This window comes from Heloderma suspectum, chromosome 2 (assembly GCF_057233095.1).
Source record: "Heloderma suspectum isolate Gila_16-S chromosome 2, 16-S_ref, whole genome shotgun sequence".
Classification (NCBI taxonomy): domain Eukaryota; kingdom Metazoa; phylum Chordata; class Lepidosauria; order Squamata; family Helodermatidae; genus Heloderma; species Heloderma suspectum.
The window spans coordinates 365069667-365090466 of record NC_139459.1 but is presented as its reverse complement, the minus strand read 5'-3'; the positions used below and the strand labels follow the sequence as shown (position 1 = coordinate 365090466).

At 48.5% G+C, this 20800-nt stretch overlaps 1 protein-coding gene across 3 annotated transcripts in view; it reads left to right on the top strand.

Annotated features, from left to right (window-relative positions):
* Positions 1-20800, top strand: part of LOC146355776 (uncharacterized) — a 52973-nt gene that overhangs the window by 9057 nt on the left and 23116 nt on the right. Inside the window, exon 1 of one of the 3 annotated variants that reach the window (XM_084830785.1) lies at positions 1643-1734. The exons of 1 other annotated variant lie outside the window; for it this stretch is intronic. In XM_084830785.1, coding sequence (XP_084686911.1) covers positions 1711-1734 — 24 coding nt within the window. In that variant the 5' untranslated portion in view covers positions 1643-1710. Of the gene's footprint in view, positions 1-1642; positions 1735-17453; positions 17551-20800 lie in introns of those variants that run through there. One more of the 3 variants, XM_084830786.1, reaches the window with a different exon arrangement.

The window sequence follows — 20800 nt, the reverse complement described above, 5'->3', positions numbered from 1 at the left end:
GCCGTAGACATATGTGGCAATTTGAGAAACTATCCTGGGCACCACCTCAAAATGGCCTCCAGGAGAGGCATGGCAAAGGACAAGTAACATGCCGAAAAGACTGAGTGCAAAGCAGAGGTGGGGGCTGAGCCCCAGCACACTAAACAACTCCTTTGAACCCACAGTTTTCAACACCAACAGAAACCTATTTTGCAGCAATCTCCACTGCTGGTAACTAAAAATGCAATCCTAGGCATATTTAGACACAAAAAAGGCCTACAACTCCCAGCATGGCCCAGCCAGGCTGGCTGGGGCATGCTGGGAGTACAGATGTGCGAGAAATCCACAACAGAACCAAGTGAGTTCTGATTTTCATGAATCTGACCTGTGGATTCCACAGCGGACCATCTTTTCCCCTGTCAGGCAGATTCCGCAGACTTGCAGACCGATTTTCTAACTTTCCCAAATTTTGCACAGATTTCATCACACACACACAATTTTTTTTTAAGCTGGCCACAAATGCGCATTTCCCCCATAGGCTAAAGCATGAAAATGAGCATTTGGGGGGAATTTGTGCATTTTGTGCAAATTAGGAAACAAAAAACATCCCTAGCTGGGAGGTGTAGGCCTTTGTTCTGTGTAAACATGCATAGGATTGCACTCTGAAGGCGCAATTATATGGGGATAGGTGGCTGCCTCCGAATTCGGAGCCGACCGCCTATCCAATGCAGGGCAGGAGAAGCACAGAGAGGATCATTCCCTCCGCGCTTCTCCTGCCCTCCCTTTGTGGCTAGACAGCCAATTTCGGATTTCTAGCCACGGGAAGACGGAGCGGGGGAGGAGGCTACCAGACAACACATAGGATGTGTCGCAGTGGCATTTCCACCTTCCCCGCCCCAGAACACCCCCTGGAACGCCCCGTTTTGGCTGCCCCATGCTCCTCTTCAGAGCGCGGAGCTCAGGGCTGTTCCGCTCTGCCTGTGAGGCAGTGCAGAAAGAGGGGAAGGTCGGTTCTCCAGGAACTGACCTCAGACCCTGGGCTCCGAGGACAGTTCCCAGAAACCAACATATCCTATGGCCGTCTAGCTGCTGACTAGTGGCCATAGGATTGTTCCCTCCATGTGTTAATTAAAAACAAAAGTGGGAAGGGTGGGGCACTTTGGTGGGCACTAAGAAAGGTGTCCTGTAGGCACCCCCATTGCCTACCCCTGTTCTAAGCGGACCTCAGGTGTGGAACCACCATGACCTCAGTGACCAGGCAGGCTGATAAAGGAGAAGGGGCACTCTCTCAAATATCCTGGTCCCATATTTATTATGGCACCAGTTTTCGTGGGCTACCCTCCACTTTCTCAGATGCATGATGTTTTACCAAGGAAGACCTTCGCTCATTCGTAATCCAGAGCAGGAGTGGACACAAGGTAGATCTCCTGCTGTTTAGGACTTCAGTTCCCAGAATCCCCTGGCAGCATGGGCAGTGGTCAGGAATGCTGAGAGTTGTAGTCCTAAAAACACTTAGAAATCTACTTTCTGCCCACCTCTGATCCAGAGACACGGCTCCGTGGCCCTGTAATGGTTAAATCAACAGAGCTTCAATTGCTAGAGGGGAAGGAGGTTTTGTGGCAGGAGGCGGGGAAGAGGGGCGCCTAGGATCGCATGAATAAATACCACTTCCTGTCTGCCTCCACTGCCAACTGGGATTCTGAATTAACCTTTGCAAACAGCTGGAGGCTGATGTCTGGGACCAGTGCTTTAAAGGTACCAGGGCAGGGGAAGGGAGGGTGTTTGGGCAGCAAGGGGAAGGGGAGATGTGCTTTTTCAGGGGAGAAGGGCAGGCAGACGGATTTCTTGAGAAGCAACATAGAACATTCCATAAATAAATAAAGAGCTCTGGAGGCAGGAAATTGCTGGCTGGCAGGGAACTGGCGAATAGGAGCAAGACATCTAGCTCCCCTTTCCCTGCAGCAGAAGCAGGGAGGCATGTCTGTACACACGTGTATGTGCATATCTATATATCTCAGCTATATCTACATAGATATATAGAAATAGATATGGGTTTCAGGAGAGATGAGTGGGGACTCACAACAAAATGTTGCAGTGTGGAGTGCTTCTGTTCAGGGTTCCTGACCTATTCCAGGATACTCTGTTCCACCTGCCCTATTTTTCTTCCCCCACCACCCAGTCCCTTGGCATTCTGTGGCCACTGCGCATGTTCAGCCCTTCTTGGGCTGTTTGGGGGGAGCTTCTATGCCCCTTGGGGCTTTTCCCCCCTAAAGATTTGTGTGCATTGTTGTTGTTCTGTCGTTAAGTCGTGTCCGACTCTTCGTGACCCCATGGACCAGAGCACGCCAGGCCTTCCTGACCTCCACTCTCTCCCGGAGCGTGCTCAAGTTCATATTCATTGCATTGGTGATGCTATCTAGCCATCTCATCCTCTGCCGTCCCCTTCTCCTTTTGTCTTTAATCTTTCCCAGCATCAGTGACTTTTCTCTTCGCATTTGGTGGCCAAAATATTTGAGCTTCAGCTTCAGTATCTGTCCTTCCAATGAGCACTCAGGGTTGATTTTTGATTTTTGTGCATATACTTCTACAAACCTTGAGGTTTCCCCAAAGCCTGCTAATACCTCCCTCTTGTGCATGGGTGGTGATGTTTTGGATGTGTAATGACTGGCACTTGGGGCTCTGAGGTCACTATGAGTGTATTTACAGTAGTTCCTTCCACTATGAACAGTGACAAGATGGGGAACATCCTAGATCTAGCTGGCTGTTCTACCCTGGGACATTTGCCATCCTGGCTTTTTGCTGGGCTGTTAGTCACCTTTTTAAAAGAGGGGAAGGTGCAGTCTTGTGTTGCATTATCATGGCAATAGGAACACAGGAAGATGCCTTAGCGCAGAATACTCTAGGAAGAAAAAACACATTTCTGCCTCTCCCGGTCAAACTAGACAATACCCATCAGCCCTAGTCAGCATAGCCAATAGCAAAGGAGCATGGGAGTTGTAGGCCAAAACATCTTGTTGTCCACAAGTTGCCCATCTACCTGAGCTAGAGGTAGACCCATGCAGAGGATTATAGCTCAAGGAGAGAGCACCCGTTTTGCATTCAGAAGATCCTGGGCCCCGTCTACATGGCACTGCTTTCACCCTTCACTCCGTCGCAACTGCATAGCATTTCAGCTTCGAATTAGCCTCTGCTGGGATAGACTCGCAATTTACTGCGGGCTTCCCTAACAGACTCCGCCATGCCCTTTTTTGCCATTATATTTTAATGCGTAGCTGTGCAGTCCTGTGAGCATGGGGGTGTGACGCTTCAGTGGCTGTTTTGTATTTTAGGGGTTCTGTTGTGTCTGTCCATCCCTCGTTAGGTAAAAAGTAGCTGTTCTGTGCTCCTTCATTTCCACACCAACTGTTTGTCAGTTCCCCAGCCTGAGACTCTTGTGATGGTTCGCACTCACAAGGCGTGAGTGGTACGTGCCTACCCATTGCTCTGAAATGGTGGCCAGAGCAAAGTTGGTCCTCCCCCAACCCCCCCCCCCCCGGCCCTTGAGCACTGAGTCCAAAACCAGCCATTTCAAAGATACGAAGCTGCAAAAATGTGCGAAAGTGGATTAAACAAATGAAAACACCTCTCTGTGCCTCTGTAGCTGTGCAGCTGCAAAGGGACAGGGGGAGTAAAGGGGCGTCACAGAGTGACACAAGCACTACGCACACCTACAGTATGCCTGCCGCAAAATGCAGTTTTGGTTTGGGGAAGGGACAGACGGCGCACAACTGTGGGGAAACCCGCAGCAAACAAAAAACATCATGGTAAAACACCTCCTTGGAAATCTGCATTTTCCAGGAGAAAACCATGGATGGCTGCAAAGTGGCGACTGCGTCGTCTGTCCCGAAGGACCTTGACTCACAGCCACCCTGGAGTAACAGGCTCATGTAGATGAGGTCCTAGATTCAATTCATGGAATCTTCAGGTAGCACTGGGTAATAAATTCATTTGGTTCGCATTCCAATGCAAATTTACTAAATTTGCAGTTCCTGAACCTGAACCTGAACCCAGTAAGACATTGAAAAGTGTACTTTTCTGAAGTTTGCAATGCAGTATGCATAAATGAAAGCATACATTTGAAAAATGTATGAAAAAGTGTGCACAAAAAATGCAAACGTTAGAGGCAAAAAATGTGCACATTTGGGGAAATGCAAACTAACAATTTATTCAATTGGGAAGTCACTGGCAAAAATGCATACATTTCAAAAAGCACATGTACACAGATATGTGTACATTTGAAAAATGCACATGAAAATGCTCAGATTTTGTAAAAGACACACAAAATTATGTACACATTTTTGTGTGGAATTTAAGAAAATCACAGTCTGGTGCAGAAATGGGACGGAACAAACTTTGCAGTGGAAAAATTAGAACCTGAGTGAAACCAAGGTTGACTGATTCCTCAATCCTTATCTCCAGATCAGGTTGGGGAAAACTCCTGCCTGAAACCCTGAAAAGATACTGCCAGTCTGTGAGCTATATATGGACCAATGGTTTAATGCAGTAGAAGGTGCATAAAGTGCAGCCCATAAGCTGCAGGTGGCCACCCCCGAAGCCTTGTCTGGCAGCCCCCAAACCCTCAGCATCTGCTGCTGCTGGAAAAGAGGGGAAAGGAGGGAAACACACTCTAGGAACAGGTTCTGTGGTTCTTGACATAGAAGACTTGTTTCTAGAATATTCCTGGCACACCAAAGAAGCAGTGCTTGAAAGTTCCTGCCAGCTTCCTCGGACATTCCGGGGATATTCTAAGAATGAGGCTTCTATGGGGGGATCCGGAGAGCCTGTTCTCTGAGAAAGGTTACAACAGCTGAGATAGTTTAGCTTGGAAAAAAGGAGGGTGAGGGGAGACATGATAGAGGTATACAAAATTATGCATGGTGTGAAGAATGTAAATAGGGAGATATTTTTCTCCCTTTCTCAAAATATTAGAACCCGGGGTCATCCTATGAAGCTGATTGGTGGGAGATTCAGGACACATAAAAGGAAGGACTTTTTCACACAGCACAGAGTTAAACTATGGAACTTGCTACCACAGGATGTAGTGATGGCCACCAATTTGGAAGGCTTTAAAAGGGGGCTAGACAGATTCCTGGAGGAAACGGCTATCGATGGCTACTGGTCCTGATGGCTATGTGCTACCTCCAGTGCCAGAGGCGGTGAGCCTATGTACACCAGTTGCTGGGGAACATGGGCAGGAGGGTGCTGTTGTGCTCATGCCCTGCTTGTGGGTTCCTGGTTGACAGCTAGTTGGCCACTGTGTGAACAGAATGCTGGACTAGATGGACCCTTGGTCTGATCCAGCAGGGCTCTTCTTATGTTCTTATGTTCATTTTTTCCTCTCTCTTTTTGGTGATTGGGTTGGGGGGCTGGGGAGGGGGCTTCAACACCTCACTGCTGTGACATGGAACAGATGCTGTTGCTGCAAGACCAAGATCTGTTGCTGAGGGGGTGTGCATGTGTGAATGTGAGTGGTGTGAGTGCGAGGGTGTGAGTGGTGTGAGCATGAAGGTGTGCATGAATGCACATGAGTGGTGTGTGTGCGTGTGCGTGTGAGTGAGTTGGGTATGTATGTGCGTGAATGTGTATGAGTGGGGCGTGTGCATGTGCATCAATTTGTATGAGTGGTGTATGTGTGTGCGTGAATGTGTACGGGTGGTGTGTGTGTGTGTCAATGTGTATGAGTGGTGTGTGTGCCACCCCAGCAGACACCCAATGAGGTCCTTGGGGCTGAAAAGGTTGTGCACCTCCAGTATATGACAGCTCCCTATATTCCTGGCCTTCGTTTGTTGTTTGCCCCCCAGTCCTTGGTATTCGGAGCTATACTGCCTCCAAACCCACAGGTTCCACATAACCATTGTGGCAAATAGCAGCTGAACGTGGATTCCTCCTGTGGTCTTTGCGAAGGCAGCATTTCTTCATGGTCTCGGATTTCTGCTGGTCGGGCTGCTGTTGGGATGGTGAGCAGCATATTATGCAGAGTGAGAGCACTCCACATATTAAAAGTGCTCCGTCAATCCTTTTACTAGATTAATAAAAGCAAGACAGTCTCCAGCTCTAGGTTAAGCACACCAATAAAGAACCAGGGCAGCAGATGCAAAAGGCACCACGATGCAAAGATTGGTTTTTTTAAAACGGGCCAAGAATAATCATAATCTTCCCCTTGCATGCACAATCCGGGCGGGGGACAGGTCTCTCCTTGGACTAGCTGAACAGACTGCTCACCCCACCCTAACCCACTCCTCAGGCGCTCACACAGCTGTAAACAGAATCGGTGCCCATTTTTAATCCGAGCCTGCATTCAATAATGACCTGGATAGCTGTGCAGAAATATAGTAGCAGTGAAGGTTTATCAGCACCAGAGGAAGGAAAGCTGGATTTACCGCTGCAGCGGCCGATGTGGCAAGCTGGAACTCTTGAAATAATTATAGCCCCAAAGACTCAAGCACAGAGAGGAGGGGCCGTAGTTCAGTGGCAGGTCACCTGCTTTGCATGCAGAAGGCCCTGGGTTCAATCCCCGGCATCTCCCATTAAAAAGGTCAGCTAGCAGGCCATGAGTGAAGGGACGCCTTCCTCAGCCTGAGATTATGGAGACAGGGCTAGCCTCGAAGGTAGGCATGGTTGGGCCCTTGCCGAGGGCTCACTCTCCAGCAGAGGCTGCTGACAAAAGTTCCCTGGAGTTGCTGCTCCTCTTCACCACGGCAACCTGCTTGTTCCCCTGCCTCTTGATCTCCATGGAGGTGAGAAGGAGCAGTAGCAGACGCCACGGCCTCCTTGCTCCCTGGCTCTCTGCCTGTCAAGCAACCAAGTGGGGGCAATGAGGAGGAGGAGGAAGAGCAGCTAGCGAGAAGGTAGCCTCACTGAGGGAGGGGCCCATTGAGGGGGTATTGCCAAGGGCCCTTCAAAACCTACAGCCGGCACTGCCTAGGTAGCTGCTGCCAGTCAGTTTAGACAAGACTAGGCCATGCGGGCAAATCATCTGACCGGATCAGCTTCCAGATGAGGCTTTGTTAGGGATGTATGAACCTCCCACTGTCTGGTCTGGGGGGAGGGCTTCCGCTGCTGGAGCAAATTTGGGGCAATTTGAGCCGTTTGGGGCCCCACAGAGTCTTCTGGAGCCCTGCCACATCCACCAGAGTTGGCAGAGCGGCTCTCCGGCTTCCTAGAAAATATGATACGCGAATGGCGGCTGCCATTAGCCTCTCACGGGAAAATTACAGCCGTAAATGGCGTATTGTACTGCATATGCGGCCGTAAAGCACTTATTTTTACCAAAATTGCAGCTGTTTACGGCTGTATTTAGGTAAAAGTAAGTGCTTTACAGCTGCATATTGTGTATAATACGCCCTTTACAGCTGTAAGTTTCCCATGATAAGCTAATGGCAGCCTCCACTGGTGTATCATGTTTTTAGGAAGCTGGAGAGCCACCCCGAGGGAACTCCTCCGGACCCGGAGTTAAGTGCAGCCTGTCCACCGCGGACTCCAGAGGTCAGATTCTTTGGAATACGGCCTCATTTGAGTCTGTGGCGGATTTCTCCAACATCCCTAGGCGTTATGGTGGAATTGCCACAGTTCATTCACTCACATTTTATGGGAGGTCCACATGACAGCATCATCCATTAGTAATCCTCCTGTGTTATAATGATGCTTTTAAAGAAAAAGTATTATATAGCTATAGTGCTATGCCCCTATAATGCTAATTAATATTTATTTTTAATTAGCATTATAGGGCTGTAGCACTATATCCCCACAATACTAGATAGATAGATAGACAGACAGACAGACAGACAGACAGACAGAATATGCCATTCCAGTCACCATCACTAACTGCCTTGCCAAAATGGTGGTGACTGGAAAGTTTTGTCCCCCATCATTTTAAATATATATTATAGGGTTATAGTGCTATAAAACTGTTTCATTTAAGTGGTATTTCCCCCTTCGACATAAAACTGGAATAATGTTAAAATTATTAGCACTAAAATGCTACTTAAAAATCCATGAAAAAATAAACGGATGATAAAAATGGCACCCACTGCAAAGGTTGTAGTGAATGTGTACTGTGATGTGATGTGGCTGCAAAACAATGTGATGTGGCTGCAAAAAAGGCAAATGCTATTTTGGGCTGCATTAATAGAAGCATAGCTTCCAAATCCCGGGAAGTACTAGTTGCCCTCTACTCAGCACTGGTTAGTCCGCATCTGGAGTACTGTGTCCAGTTCTGGGCACCACACTTTAAGAAGGATGCAGACAAACTGGAGAGGGTTCAGAGGAGGGCAACAAAGATGATCAGGGGACTGGAAACAAAGCCCTATGAAGAGAAACTGAAAGAACTGGCCATGTTTAGCCTTGAGAAGAGAAGACTGAGGGGAGATAGGATAGTGCTCTTCAAGTACTTGAAAGGTGGTCACAGAGAGGAAGGCCAGGATCTCTTCTTGATCATCCCAGCGTGCAGGACACGGAATAATGGGCTCAAGTTACAGGAAGCCAGATTCCGGCTGAACATCAGGAAAAACGTCCTGACTGTAAGAGCAATACGACAATGGAACCAATTACCTGGGGAGGTGGTGGGCTCTCCCACACTGGAGGCCTTCAAGACGATGCTGGACAGCCATTTGTCAGGGATGCTCGGACTTGGATTCCTGCATTGAGCAGGAGGTTGGACTCGATGGCCTTGTAGGCCCCTTCCAACCCTACTATTCTATGATTCTATACTGAGCTGTGATAGGTTCAGCCACCGTTAAGCCACTGTCCACATCAAAAACACCCTCCTTAAAAGAGATGGAAGTGTAGTGTTAAGGGCACTGGGGCAGACAGGACATAGTGGGATATACACACAGAAAATGGGCAATTTGCCCCGACAGTGTGGACAGTCAGTTACAATTCTAGTTGTTGGCTACAGTAGAAGAACAATGATTTATTAGCGCTCCCAGCTGTCTGGAAACACCCCTGATATAAGGCAGCTCTCTATTTTCCAAAGGAAAAAAAGAATAAAGCTGCATGCCATCACAGTCCTCACAGCTGGTGTCAAAGGTAGGCATAGTTGGGCACCTGCTGAGCGCCCACTGACAAGAGCCCCCTGGAGTCGCTCCTCCTCCTCACCCTTGCAACCTGCTTGTTCCCCTGCCTCTCTCTCTGGCTCAGATGACAGTGGTGGTGAGGAGGAGGAGCTGGAGACGCCACGGGCTGCTTGCTCCCTGGATCTCTGCTTGTCAAGCAAGCAAGTGGTAGCAAAGACGGGGAAGAGGGTGAGGAAGGAGAGCAGCGGTTGGCAATGGCGGTGAGAAGGTAGAGTCATTGAGGGTTGGGGCTATGGAGGGTGTCTTGCCCCAGAGCCCTCCCAAACTCGCTGCCGGCACTGATAGTGGCTCCGGTGGCTAGGAGAGGCAGTGTGGCGTAGTGGTTAAACTGTTGGACGGAAAGCAACAAGAGAACAAGTCCTCAGAGGTGCCGGAGTGAAATTTGTTTATTTAAGCCCAATATGTTTCAGAGACTGAGGCTCCTTCATCAGGGGCAACCGTATAAAATGCAAGCGCTGCAAACAGACTCGGCCAGCTTACTAGGGTGGTGGCCATCCTTCACACACTAAGCAGGTGTAGGACCAGGCAGGGTCGGCCCAATTCATTTTGCTGCCTGAGTGAAAGGACAAGATGGTGGGGGCCCCTCTCCCACCCTAAATTCCATGTACAGAAGCCATCTGGACTGGCAGCTGGATCGTACTTCCATAACGGAAACAGGACTACATCCTCCACTGGAGCTGATGGCAGAAGGCTAGTTGTGGGCAGGCCGCATAACACACGCAGCATCTCACCGCCTCTCCCTGCTGCCGTGCCCCCCCCTGCCGCCGCCATCACTGCTGCCTGAGGTGGCTGCCACACTCTGCCTTATCATAGAATCATAGAATGGTAGGGTTGGAAGGGGCCTACAAGGCCATTGAGTCCAACCCCCTGCTCAATGCAGGAATCCAAGTCAGAGCATCCCTGACAGGTGGCTGTCCAGCCACCTCTTGAAGGCCTCCAGTGTGGGAGAGCCCACCACCTCCCTAGGTCATTGGCTCCATTGTCATATTGCTCTAACAGTCAGGAAGTTTTGGTAGGTCCAGCCCTGGGACTAGGACTGGGGAATCCCAAGTTCAAATTCCCACTCAGCCCCGAAACTCAGTGGGTGACCTTGGATGAGTCACTGTCTTTCAGTCAAACCTTGTTGTGAGGATAAAACGGGCGGGGGGCGGGGGGCAGAGATTCCTCCAACTCCTCGGAGGATAAGGTGGGATATATATGTATGTGAAATGCTTTGCACCCTCTCCAGGGTTATAGGGATGCTATAAAGGATTGAAGCATTAGTAAGAGCCTTGCGGTTGCTTTGCCGCTTTTCTTCCTGGCAGAGATCCTGCGACTTTAAGAGGTGCACACGACGGGCGAGAAAGCTAGATTTTATTTATCTCATTTAAAGGTTTTGTGTCCTGCTTTTCTTGCAAAACAAAGCAAAGCAGCCAGCAACAGTGAATAAACGGATTAAAGTAATCCATCATAAAGCAATAAAAGCTGCAAAAAAAAAAACAAGCCCCAACTTAACAACCAAAACAAATCAGGAAGTAAAAAATATGCCAACAAAACACAGTCGGTCAGTAAAAAGGCAACAAAGGAAAACAGGAACGCTACTGGCCACTTCCAAAAGCCACATTTTTACCAGGCAATGAGAAGCAACCCACGACAGGGAAGGGCAGGCTTCCCTTGACAGAATTTTCCAGGAAGTAGGTCCCAGTCTGCCCTCTGTTATTTCCCAGATGGCCCCACCTCATTCCCCTTACCCCAATCGTTTCATGGTTTCCTGGATTTTTTTAATTTTTTCTGCCATTCTAAAAGGTTGGAATGCTTCCTCTAAGTCTTTGTTACTGGCACTAAGAACTTTAAGTGAAAATATGCTGCTCTTTTTTGTATTTTGGTCCTGCCCTGTTTCCCTTTGGCTTCGCCCACCACTGGAATGTGGCCCCCGAGAGCTTCTCTGAAATGGAATTTGGCTCTCGGGCTGAAAGAGGTTCTGCATCTTAGGTAGGCAGTATGACTGTCTCACATAGATGTCTGCTGCATATCAGTCTGTGAGGAAATGCAGATTGGGACCTGCGATGCTGAGCAAAGAGTATGTTGAGTGGAGTAGATGTAGCCTGGCGACTCGATGATGGCAGGATCAGGGGGCAGAGACATGGTACATGTTGTGTTTCTGCCTCTCATCTGCCTGTCTTGTTCTGCTTCTCTAAGTAGGAGTGATCCAGCTCTGTTTGTTTTCAGAGAGGCAGAGGGCACTCTGTGCATGCTCAGGGCAGTAACCCTTGGATCCAATGGATTGAAAGTCAGATTTGCAAAGGCGCTCGCCCCTTCCCTCTGAGTTCAATGGGGCTTACTTCCTGGGAATTGGGTATAGGATTGCAGATTTACTTCCACGTAAATCAGGATAGGATTGAACCGACTTACCTGGGAGTAACCCCCATTGAATTCAGTAGAATTTACTTCTGAGTAGACATGTATAGAATTGCGTTGTAAATGATGTCAAGGATTGGATTTTTCCGACTGCACTTTTGCATCATCTTGACTTGAGCATGTGCTCAAGTCAAGCGCATGCTCAAGTGAATGGTGAATGGGTTGTTTCAGTCTGCACAAGTGCTGTGAATGTGGAACCTGGGGGTAGTGGTTTTGGATGAGGAGGTGGTACTGGGGAACATGAGCAAGGGGGTTGCTGGGGAACATGAGCAGGGGATGCTGTTGCCCTCATGTCCTGCTTGTGGGCTTCTCATTGGGGGCACCTGGTCGGCCACTGTGGGAACAGGATGCTGGATTGGGGGGGCCTTTGGTCTGATACAGCAAGACTCTTCTGATGTCCCTATGAATTAACATGGAGTATAAAGGGATGCTTCCCCAAACCCAGGATGGCCATGTGTCCTCTTTTACAGAGGACAGTCCTCTATCTGAAGGGCTGTCAGAGGATCATTCTCTCTTTGAAGGTGACCTCTATTTGAAGGGCTGTCCGATCCAATCCTGGCTTAAAGATAAAGACCCATAACAACTTTTGCCCATCAACATGTAGCACCTGGACAACACACTGAGCAAGCAGGCACACAGGTCACCTGGTCACAGCCTTCTGCACTATGGTGAGAAGGTCTGTATTTCTGTTTAAATTCCTACAGTTCTTTCTAAATTTGCATCTGTGCGTATAAACTAGCATATGCAAATTTGATGCAAATGTGTGTCTCTTTTGTCCTCTTTTTTGTTTGTTTTTGGGGGTGATTTATAATTGGCCACCCTACGTGCAACCCCATATCAAGGGGGAGTCAGAAGAGGAAACTGAGTGGGAGGAAATTATGGGTTGCTTTTTTTTTACTCATGAAATTTTATTTTATTTTATTTTATTTTGAAATAAAGTCAACAAAATAGAAGCAACAAAATGAAGGACATACATAATGAGAAATCAAAATAATTAAAGAAACAAAGGCATTCACTCATTATAAATCTTATCCTATAACTGGTATGCTTAGGGAACATCTCCAGTAAAATGGCCTGAGTAGGAGCTCAGTATCTCAGGGCACAACCCTATGGGGATAGGCGGCTGTCTCCAAACTCGGAGGCGACCGCCTATCCAATGCAGGGCAGGAGAAGCACGGATGGGATCATCCCCTCCACGCTTCAGCCGCTCTGCATTTGCAGCTAGACAGCCAATTTCGGCTGTCTAGCTGCTGGAAGGTGGAGCAGAGGAAGCTGCTGCTGGACGACACATTGGATGTGTCATACCTGCCCTGGAACTCCCTGTTTTCACCGCTCTGTGCTCCTCTTCCGAGCGTGGGAGGAGGGGAAGGTTGGTTCTCCCGGAACTGACCTTGGAGTGCGGGCTCCAAGGTCAGTTCCCAGAAACTGACATATCCTATGGCCATCTAGCCGCTGACTAGCGGCCATAGGATTGCTCCCTAATGGAAGTAAAAATACAAGTTATACAGCATATACCTGCTTCTTGCCTACAGATTGCCTCTGTGACGCTGTTTTGCTGACAGAGAGTGCCTCCCCACCCCCACCCTGCCCCAATCACTTGGAACCCTGACTTATCATAGAATCATAGAATAGTAGTGTTGGAAGGGGCCTATAAGACCATCGAGTCCAACCCCCTGCTCAGTGCAGGAATCTAAGTCAGAGCATCCCTGACAGATGGCTGTCCAGCCTCATCTTGAATGCCTCCAGTGTGGGAGAGCCCACCACCTCCCTAGGGAATGGGTTCCATTGTTGTATTGCTCTAACAGTCAGGACGTTTCTCCTGATGTTCAGCAGGAATCTGGCTTCCTGTAACTTGAGCCCATTATTCCGTGTCCTGCACTCTGGGATGATCGAGAAGAGATCCTGGCCTTCCTCTCTGTGACAGCCTTTCAAGTACTTGAAGAGCGCTATCCTATCTCCCCTCAGTCTTCTCTTCTCAAGGCTAAACATGCCCAGTTCTTTCAGTCTCCCATCATAGGGCTCTGATTCCAGTCACCTGGTCATCTTTGTTGCCCTCCTCTGAACCCTCTCCAGCTTGTCTGCATCCTTCTTAAAGTGTGGTGCCCAGAACTGGACATAGTACTCCAGATGCGGCCTAACCAGTGCTGAGTAGAGGGGAACTAGTACTTCCCAGGATTTGGAAGCAATGCTTCTATGAATGCAGCCCAAAATGGCATTTGCCTTTTTTGCAGCCACATCACATTGTTGGCACATCTTCAGCTTGTGATCTACAACAATTCCAAGATCCTTCTCGCTTGTAGTGTTGTTGAGCCAAGTATCGCCCGTCTTGTAACTGTTTGGTTTCTTTTTCCTAGGTGCAGAACTTGGCATTTATCGCTATTAAATTTCATTCTGTTGTTTTCTGCCCAGCGCTCCAATCTATCAAGATCACTTTGAATTTTGTTTCTGTCTTCCAAGGTATTAGCTATCCCGCCCAATTTTGTGTCATCTGCAAATTTGATCAGCATTCCCTGCATCTCCTCCTCCAAGTCATTAATAAAAATGTTGAAGAGCACTGGGCCCAGGACTGAGCCCTGCGGTACCCCACTCATTACCTCTCCCCAGTTTGAGAAGATCCCATTGATAAGCATTGTTTGAGTCCGATTCTGTAGCCACCTGTGGATCCACCTGATCGTTGTTTCATCTAGCCCACCTTGAGCTAGTTTGCTAATCAGGATATCATGGGGCACTTTGTTGAAAGCTTTGCTGAAGTTGAGATGTATTATTTCCACAGCATTCCCACAGTCCACGAGGGAGGTTACCTGATCAAAGAATGAGATCAGATTCATCTGGCAGGATTTGTTCTTGACAGTAATGTGCAGTCCCAAGCTTGTTCCTTACATCCACCACTGGTTCAAACGGAGTAAAATGTAGATCAATCCACGCCGTAGGAAAAGTTCTAGAGAATGGAATGTAGGTTTATTCCGGTGTGTAAGGATTGCAGAGTCTTTGTTGTGCCCTTGTAGACCTGTGCTAGCTAGCTAACAACAACATCTATGGGTGCTTTGAGAAGAAGGTTTTATTGTGAAATTGCCCTGCCTCCTTCACAGAATTTTAAGGGTCGTTGTCATCTTCCACTTGTAACTCTCCTGTGTTTTCCTACTGCTTCTTCCAACTTTTTCTTACGATAAAAAATGTGTTAAGAAGGGAAAGGCAGAAGAGCTACACAACACCTTTGGATTGGAAGGGCTAGGAGCCCTCCGTCTGGAAGCACTCTATGTGTAATGTCACATATGGTCTATTATTAAACTGTACAATGGGACACTGGGAAAAATGGTTTTCTGTGTTGTGAAATTATTTGTGCTTCACCATCTGTCTGGATTAGTGTGTGTGTGTGTGTGTGTGTGTGTGTTGTGTAGGGTCTTATTTCTCTGACAAATACTGCCTCAAAGTATTGCCCCTCATAGCCCCTTCCAAACTTGTGATTCTTTTTGACTCTGAACTCTTGGATTCCAGCCTGCCCTTCTTCCTGACATGCTAGTTGTCTGTGTGCAGGGACTGGGGGCAGGGGTATGGAGCAGAGCATTCAGTCATGTGTGAGCCCCCTTTCCTTTTGTAATCTGAGCAGAGCATTCAGTTGTGTGCAAGCCCCCATTTGCAATCCCCCTTTTGCCACCTCAATGAGATCTTGGCATAAGTGAGCATTTGTTTTCTTCTCTCTTATTTTGGCCCTGTTGGATCTGGTGGGCTTCAGAACCAGGGCCTGTTTTGTGTGTCTCCTTGTATCGCCACCGATACAAGGAGACACTTGGCTCCCTCTCTTTTGTCCTTCCGCCAGCTGGCAAAGATGTTTTTTATTCAGGGAGGTCTTTGGCATGTGGTCTGTTGCTGAAGGGTTTCCTTAATTAGTTGGGTGCTGTCTATTTCTTTTATGATCGCATTTTGAATTGATTTGTTTTTATGATATGGTTCGATTAAGATTCTGTTTTCAATCTGGATGTTATCATTCACCACCTTTTTGGTGGAAAGATGAGGCACAAAATAGATAGATAGATAGATAGATAGATAAGAAATCAGGCAAACCGTGTATTTGGCGGTGACACACACGAATGGTAATAACTGTTGCCTCCCAGCAACCTCTCCCCACCAACCTTTCCCTCCTCTGTGATTCTTTTTTCATTTTTCTTTACCAGCTGGGGGGGGGGGGGCTGTACCCAATGGTGTAGCTGCGGTCCTCAGATGGCCACGCCTGCTTCCCCTGGCCCCTTACCCTGAACAACGGTCTTCTGGTGCTTTCCTGGCTGGTGTGCACTCCCCCCCCCTTCTAATAGATTGAAATGCCTTCCCTAAGGCTAGATTACTGGCAGTAGCAGCTTTAAGCTAAAATGTGCTGGTACTTTTGGCTCCGCCCCTTTTGCCTTCAGCTCTGCCCATCCCTGGAATGTGGCCCCCAAGAGCTTCTCCAAAAGGGAATTTGGCCCTTGGGTTGAAAGAGGTTCTGCACCCGTTTTAGACCCTGGACTTAGCGATCTTATGGAGGGCCTCTTTATACAGCCATGTGCTAGTACTTCAGTGGTGAAGCACACAACTAACATTTCTCTTCTCCCCCTACTCCCACAATTGCCATTCCATGTTTTACCAATAGCTCTGCATTCTTGATACATTAGGAAAACAACAATAAAACTGTTTGCCCACCCTGATTTAAAATAAAAATGCTCTGAGCATGTGCAGATTTACATTTTAAACTCTCTTAACTCATAGCACATAAGAGCATGAGAAGAACCACGCTGGATCAGACCAAGGGTCCATCTAGTCCAGTATTCTGTCCACACAGTGGCCAACCAGCTGCCCAAGGGAAGCCCACAAACAGGATATGAGTGCAATAGCACCCTCCTGTCCATGTTCCCCAGCAACTGGTGTACATAGGCACATTGTCTCTGATACTAGAGCCATTGATAGCCTTGCCCTCCATGAATTTGCCCAGTTCCTTTTCAAAGCCATCCAAAGTGGTGGCCATCACTTCATCTTGTCTAAGTGATTTCCATAGCTTAACTCGGCACTGTGTGAAGATGTCCTTCCTTTTGTCCGTCCGGAATCTCCCACCACTCAGCTTCATGGGATGCCCCCCCCCCCACTAGGTTCTAATATTACGAGAGGGAGAAAATGCCTCCTTCTCCGCTTTCTCCACACCATGCATAATTTTGTACCCCTCTGACATATCTCCCCTCACTCACCTTTCCTCTAAGCCAAACAGCCCCGAGCGTTGTTAACCTTTCCTCATAGGGGAGTTGCTCCAGCCCCTTGATCACTGGGGTCTGCCCCCTTTCTGCACTTTCCCCAACTCTACAATATCCTTTGACCAGAACTGCGCACAGTCTCCTGAGTGGCGCCGCACCATAGCTTTGTAACAAGGGCAGTACGATATTGGCAGCTTTTTTTCCAATGCCTTTTCTAATCATGCGCCGTTATATTGGCTGGCTTTTGAGGGCCTCATCACCCGCAGCCCCCTGGGTGGTCATTTACAGGGGTTCCACTGGACTTTGGCCCCCCAAAACCAACCCCACCCACCCCACTGCCTGCACCCTGGCTAGGCTACTACTAGCCTATGTGAATGTGGAGAAACCCAAGACCCAGTGCATCTGAAGGTGTGTCGATTACTGCCGGAGCCTTGTACTGCTGACGATCTACAGCAAGCGAATGACAACGCTGTGGCGGTGGCCACGTTTTGGCAGAGCAAAGTTTGATCTGGACTCGAAATAAATAAATAAAACAAATCCCTCGGCGCTGTTCCTCCCCCTTTATTGTTGCAATTCCGACCCCCCCCCCCTTACACCCTTTTGAGCAGCTCAAGGAGTTAACTGTACAAAGCGCTGGTTCCTAGAAAGGCCTGTGGAAATTTGAGGCCAGAGCTGCCAAGAGAGGAGGGCGGGCGCGGGGAAGGCTCCCCTTTCCCTTCCCTTCCCTTCCCTTCCCGTCCCGCCTCCTGCCTCTGGTCTGACATGAGAAACGGCCTCTCGCTTCTCGCTTCCCAGCCTGGAAGCAATCGGAGGGCTGCGGCAGACACAAAGGCTGCACGGCGCGGGTGAGTTCAAGCCAGCGAGCAGGGAAGGGGATTTTTTTTTTTAAAAGGAGGGTGGGGGAGATATAAGATACAAAGTGTTGGGTTGGGGGAGAGAAGCAAGAGGAACGAGGAACCCATTGCTGGAGGCAGGGAACTGGGTCCTAGGAGAAACTTAAGCGTTGCAATGACAGGGGAGAGGAGTAGGTTGCGGGCACTTGGTTCTTACGCCTCGATTTCCAAATGGTATGGATGTGTTGGCTAGTGTATACCATCATCATCTTTATCATCACCATCACCATCATTGTTATCCTTCTTTCTGCTGCTCCAACAGGATCTAGCAGCAGTCCCTGCAACGGAATAAAGACCCAGATTCTAAGCCCCCCGTGGGGTAGGGCCTCTCTCGGCCGCTTTCGGACTGTGTTTCGGACTAACCTCTGCAAGCTGAGCTCCACCAGAAGATCAGTAATGGCGGATGAGCGTCCCTGAAAGGAAGAAACAAACAAACAGCCTGCTGTGGCCGCTGATCCCCCCGCAGCCGCACATCTGTGGGGGTGGGAGGTTGGGTGTGTCTAGGGCACACTCTCCGTTTGCTCTGAGGGGGGCGGGTGTGACGGTGAGGCTCAAACTGGCCCGGCAGGCACAGTGCCCCCTAGATCCAGAAGAAGATGTGGGGAGCTATACAACTTTGAAAAGCGCTAGTCTTGAGTGAGGGGAGGGGAAGAGTATGTCATGTGGATGATGGAGCCAATGTGTTATCTGTTGCTCCCAGGGGGTGGGACCCGAACTCACGGGTTCGAGTTTGAAGCGAGGGGATTTTAGGCTATGAAAATTTAGGAAGAGCTTCCTGACGGTAGGAGCTGTTTGACAGTGGAACAAGCTGCCCGGCCGGTGGTGGACTCACCTTCATTAGAGGTTTTTAAGTGGAAGTTTGACAACCACCTCACAGGGGTGGTGTAGTATTGGTGTAGTATATGGTGGCCTAGTATATGGTGTAGTTGGGGCTGGAATAGATGACTCTTTGAGGTCCCTTCCAACTCTACGATTCTTTGAGGGGTCGATTCTTTGAGGGGTCGTGGTGGTGAATCAGTTTGAAAAGGCCAGAGTGAAAAGGTGAGGTATTAACATGCATTTTACATGCATCTAAGAGGGACTTTGGTGTCAACTATCCATGCCCCCTGGGGATGCCTTTAAAAACAATCCAGAAACTTCAATTGGTGCAAAACAGTTCTGCCAGACTATCTGTCACTCGAAGATTAGAGTCATATGCATCCATCTGTCTGGTTGCCCATCCGTTTCTGAGCTTGATTGAAAGTGCTGGTATTGGCAGTTTAGGGCCCAATCCTATGCAAAAGTCAAAACATGCATAGGATTAAGCCCTTAAATGGCCTGGGCAGGAACCGCCTGCTCCCATATGAAACTGTCCAGCAATTAAGATTGGCTTGGAAGGCCCTGCTTTGTATTCTGTCCATATCCGAAATTAGGTGGGCTGGTAAAAGAGACAGGGCCTTTTCAGTGGTCGCACCATGACTGCGGAACTCCCTCCTAATTAATATTCACCAGGGCTCCTTTCATTCTGTCTGTCTATGGATGGTAAAGGCATCTTTATTCACACTTTTAAAATTGGCAACCTGCTGTTTTATGCTGATTTTTGCTGAAGTTCTTATATCACTGTCTCATGTTGTCATATCTATCGATGTTCTATTGTTTTAATGAATATGATTTTACTCTCTTTCTTTGTTATATTGTATCATTTTTTATTGTAAGCTGCTATGGGTTGTATTTCAGTAGAAAAGCAGGGTATAAATGTAAGTAAGCCCATTTACTTACTATCCTGCAATATTTTTTACTAGCCAGCTAGTTACTAAGTTACTAACTTGCAGTATTTTTTAACTAGCCAGCTAAGAGACTAGTTGTCTGCATTTCCATGCTGACCATGGAGAAGAGGAAGCCTTGTCGTCCAGTGCCAGCATGGAAACACAGGTTACTAGCCTCTTAGGGAGCAATCCTATGGCTGCTAGACAGAGGCTAGACGGCCATAGGATATCTGGTTTTCCGGGAACTGACTCAGAGCCTGTGCTCCAAGGTCAGTTCCTGGAGAATTGACCTCCCCCCTTCCGCGCAGCCTCAGAGGCAGTAGGGAAAAGCCCCATGCTCGGCACTCGCAAGAGGAGCATGGAGCGGCCGAAATGGGACATTCCCAGAGGGTGTTCCAGGGTGGGGAGGCGGAAATGCCTGTACGACACATCCAATGTGTCGTACGGCAGCTTCCTCCCCTTCTCCACCCTCCTGCGTCTAGACAGCCGCAAATGCAAGGCAGCTGAAGTGCAGAGGGGATGATCCCCTCCGTGCTTCTCCTGCCCTGCATTGGATAGGCGGTCACCTCCAAGTTCAGAGGTGGCAGCCTATCTGCGTAGGGTTGCACCCTTAGCTAGTCAGTTAAAAAGACTTGCATTCTACCAAATGGGCTGGCAGATAAAGGACAGCGTAATCCATTCTTCCTGGCCAGACAGCTCACTCACGAGCATGGAATTATTGGTCAAATAGGCAAATTCTTAAATATGAGGCTGAAATACTAAATAAACTATACACTTGACAGGGACCAGGCATATGGAGCTGGGTTGGCTCCAGGTCCATTTCCAAGTCCAGTTCAAGATGCTGGTTCCAACATTTTAAGCCCTAAGTGGCTTGAGGCCAGGCTACTTGGAAGGCCACCTCCAGCCCCATGAGCCTGCCTGGCTGTTACGATCCTCCATAGGGCCTTCTTAGTTTTGGCACCTCGACTCTGGAATTCTGTCCCCAAGGTGGCTCACCAGAGCTGAGTCCAGTGGTGTAGTGGTAAATTTTGAATCGCAGGTGCTGTTCATGGCAGTCTCCATAGCCATACCCTCAAGGAAAGTCCAAAAATGCAGGCAGCTGTGTTGCTCCATGTCAACAGCAGTTTTCACTTCCACCAGGAGCAGGTCTTTTGTAAAGCTAATGGGCCTTAATTGTGCATTCAGGACCCAGCTACCACCAAAATACTTTGCATGACAATAGAGAACAATATATTGTTGTTGGGGAAATCCATTCCCCTACCCCAAACTACTGTGTGTATTGCAGCTGAGCTCAGAGGGAGTGGTGAATTCTGAGGGGGAGCAGCAAGTGACGTCAGCATCCCTGTTAATCAAAAAGCCCCATGCTTTGACCTGACTCCACTACAGCACCAGCCAAGTTTGATTATCTTTTGGCCTCAGGAGAGGGCCTTTTCATTTGCCCAGGCTCAGCACTTGTG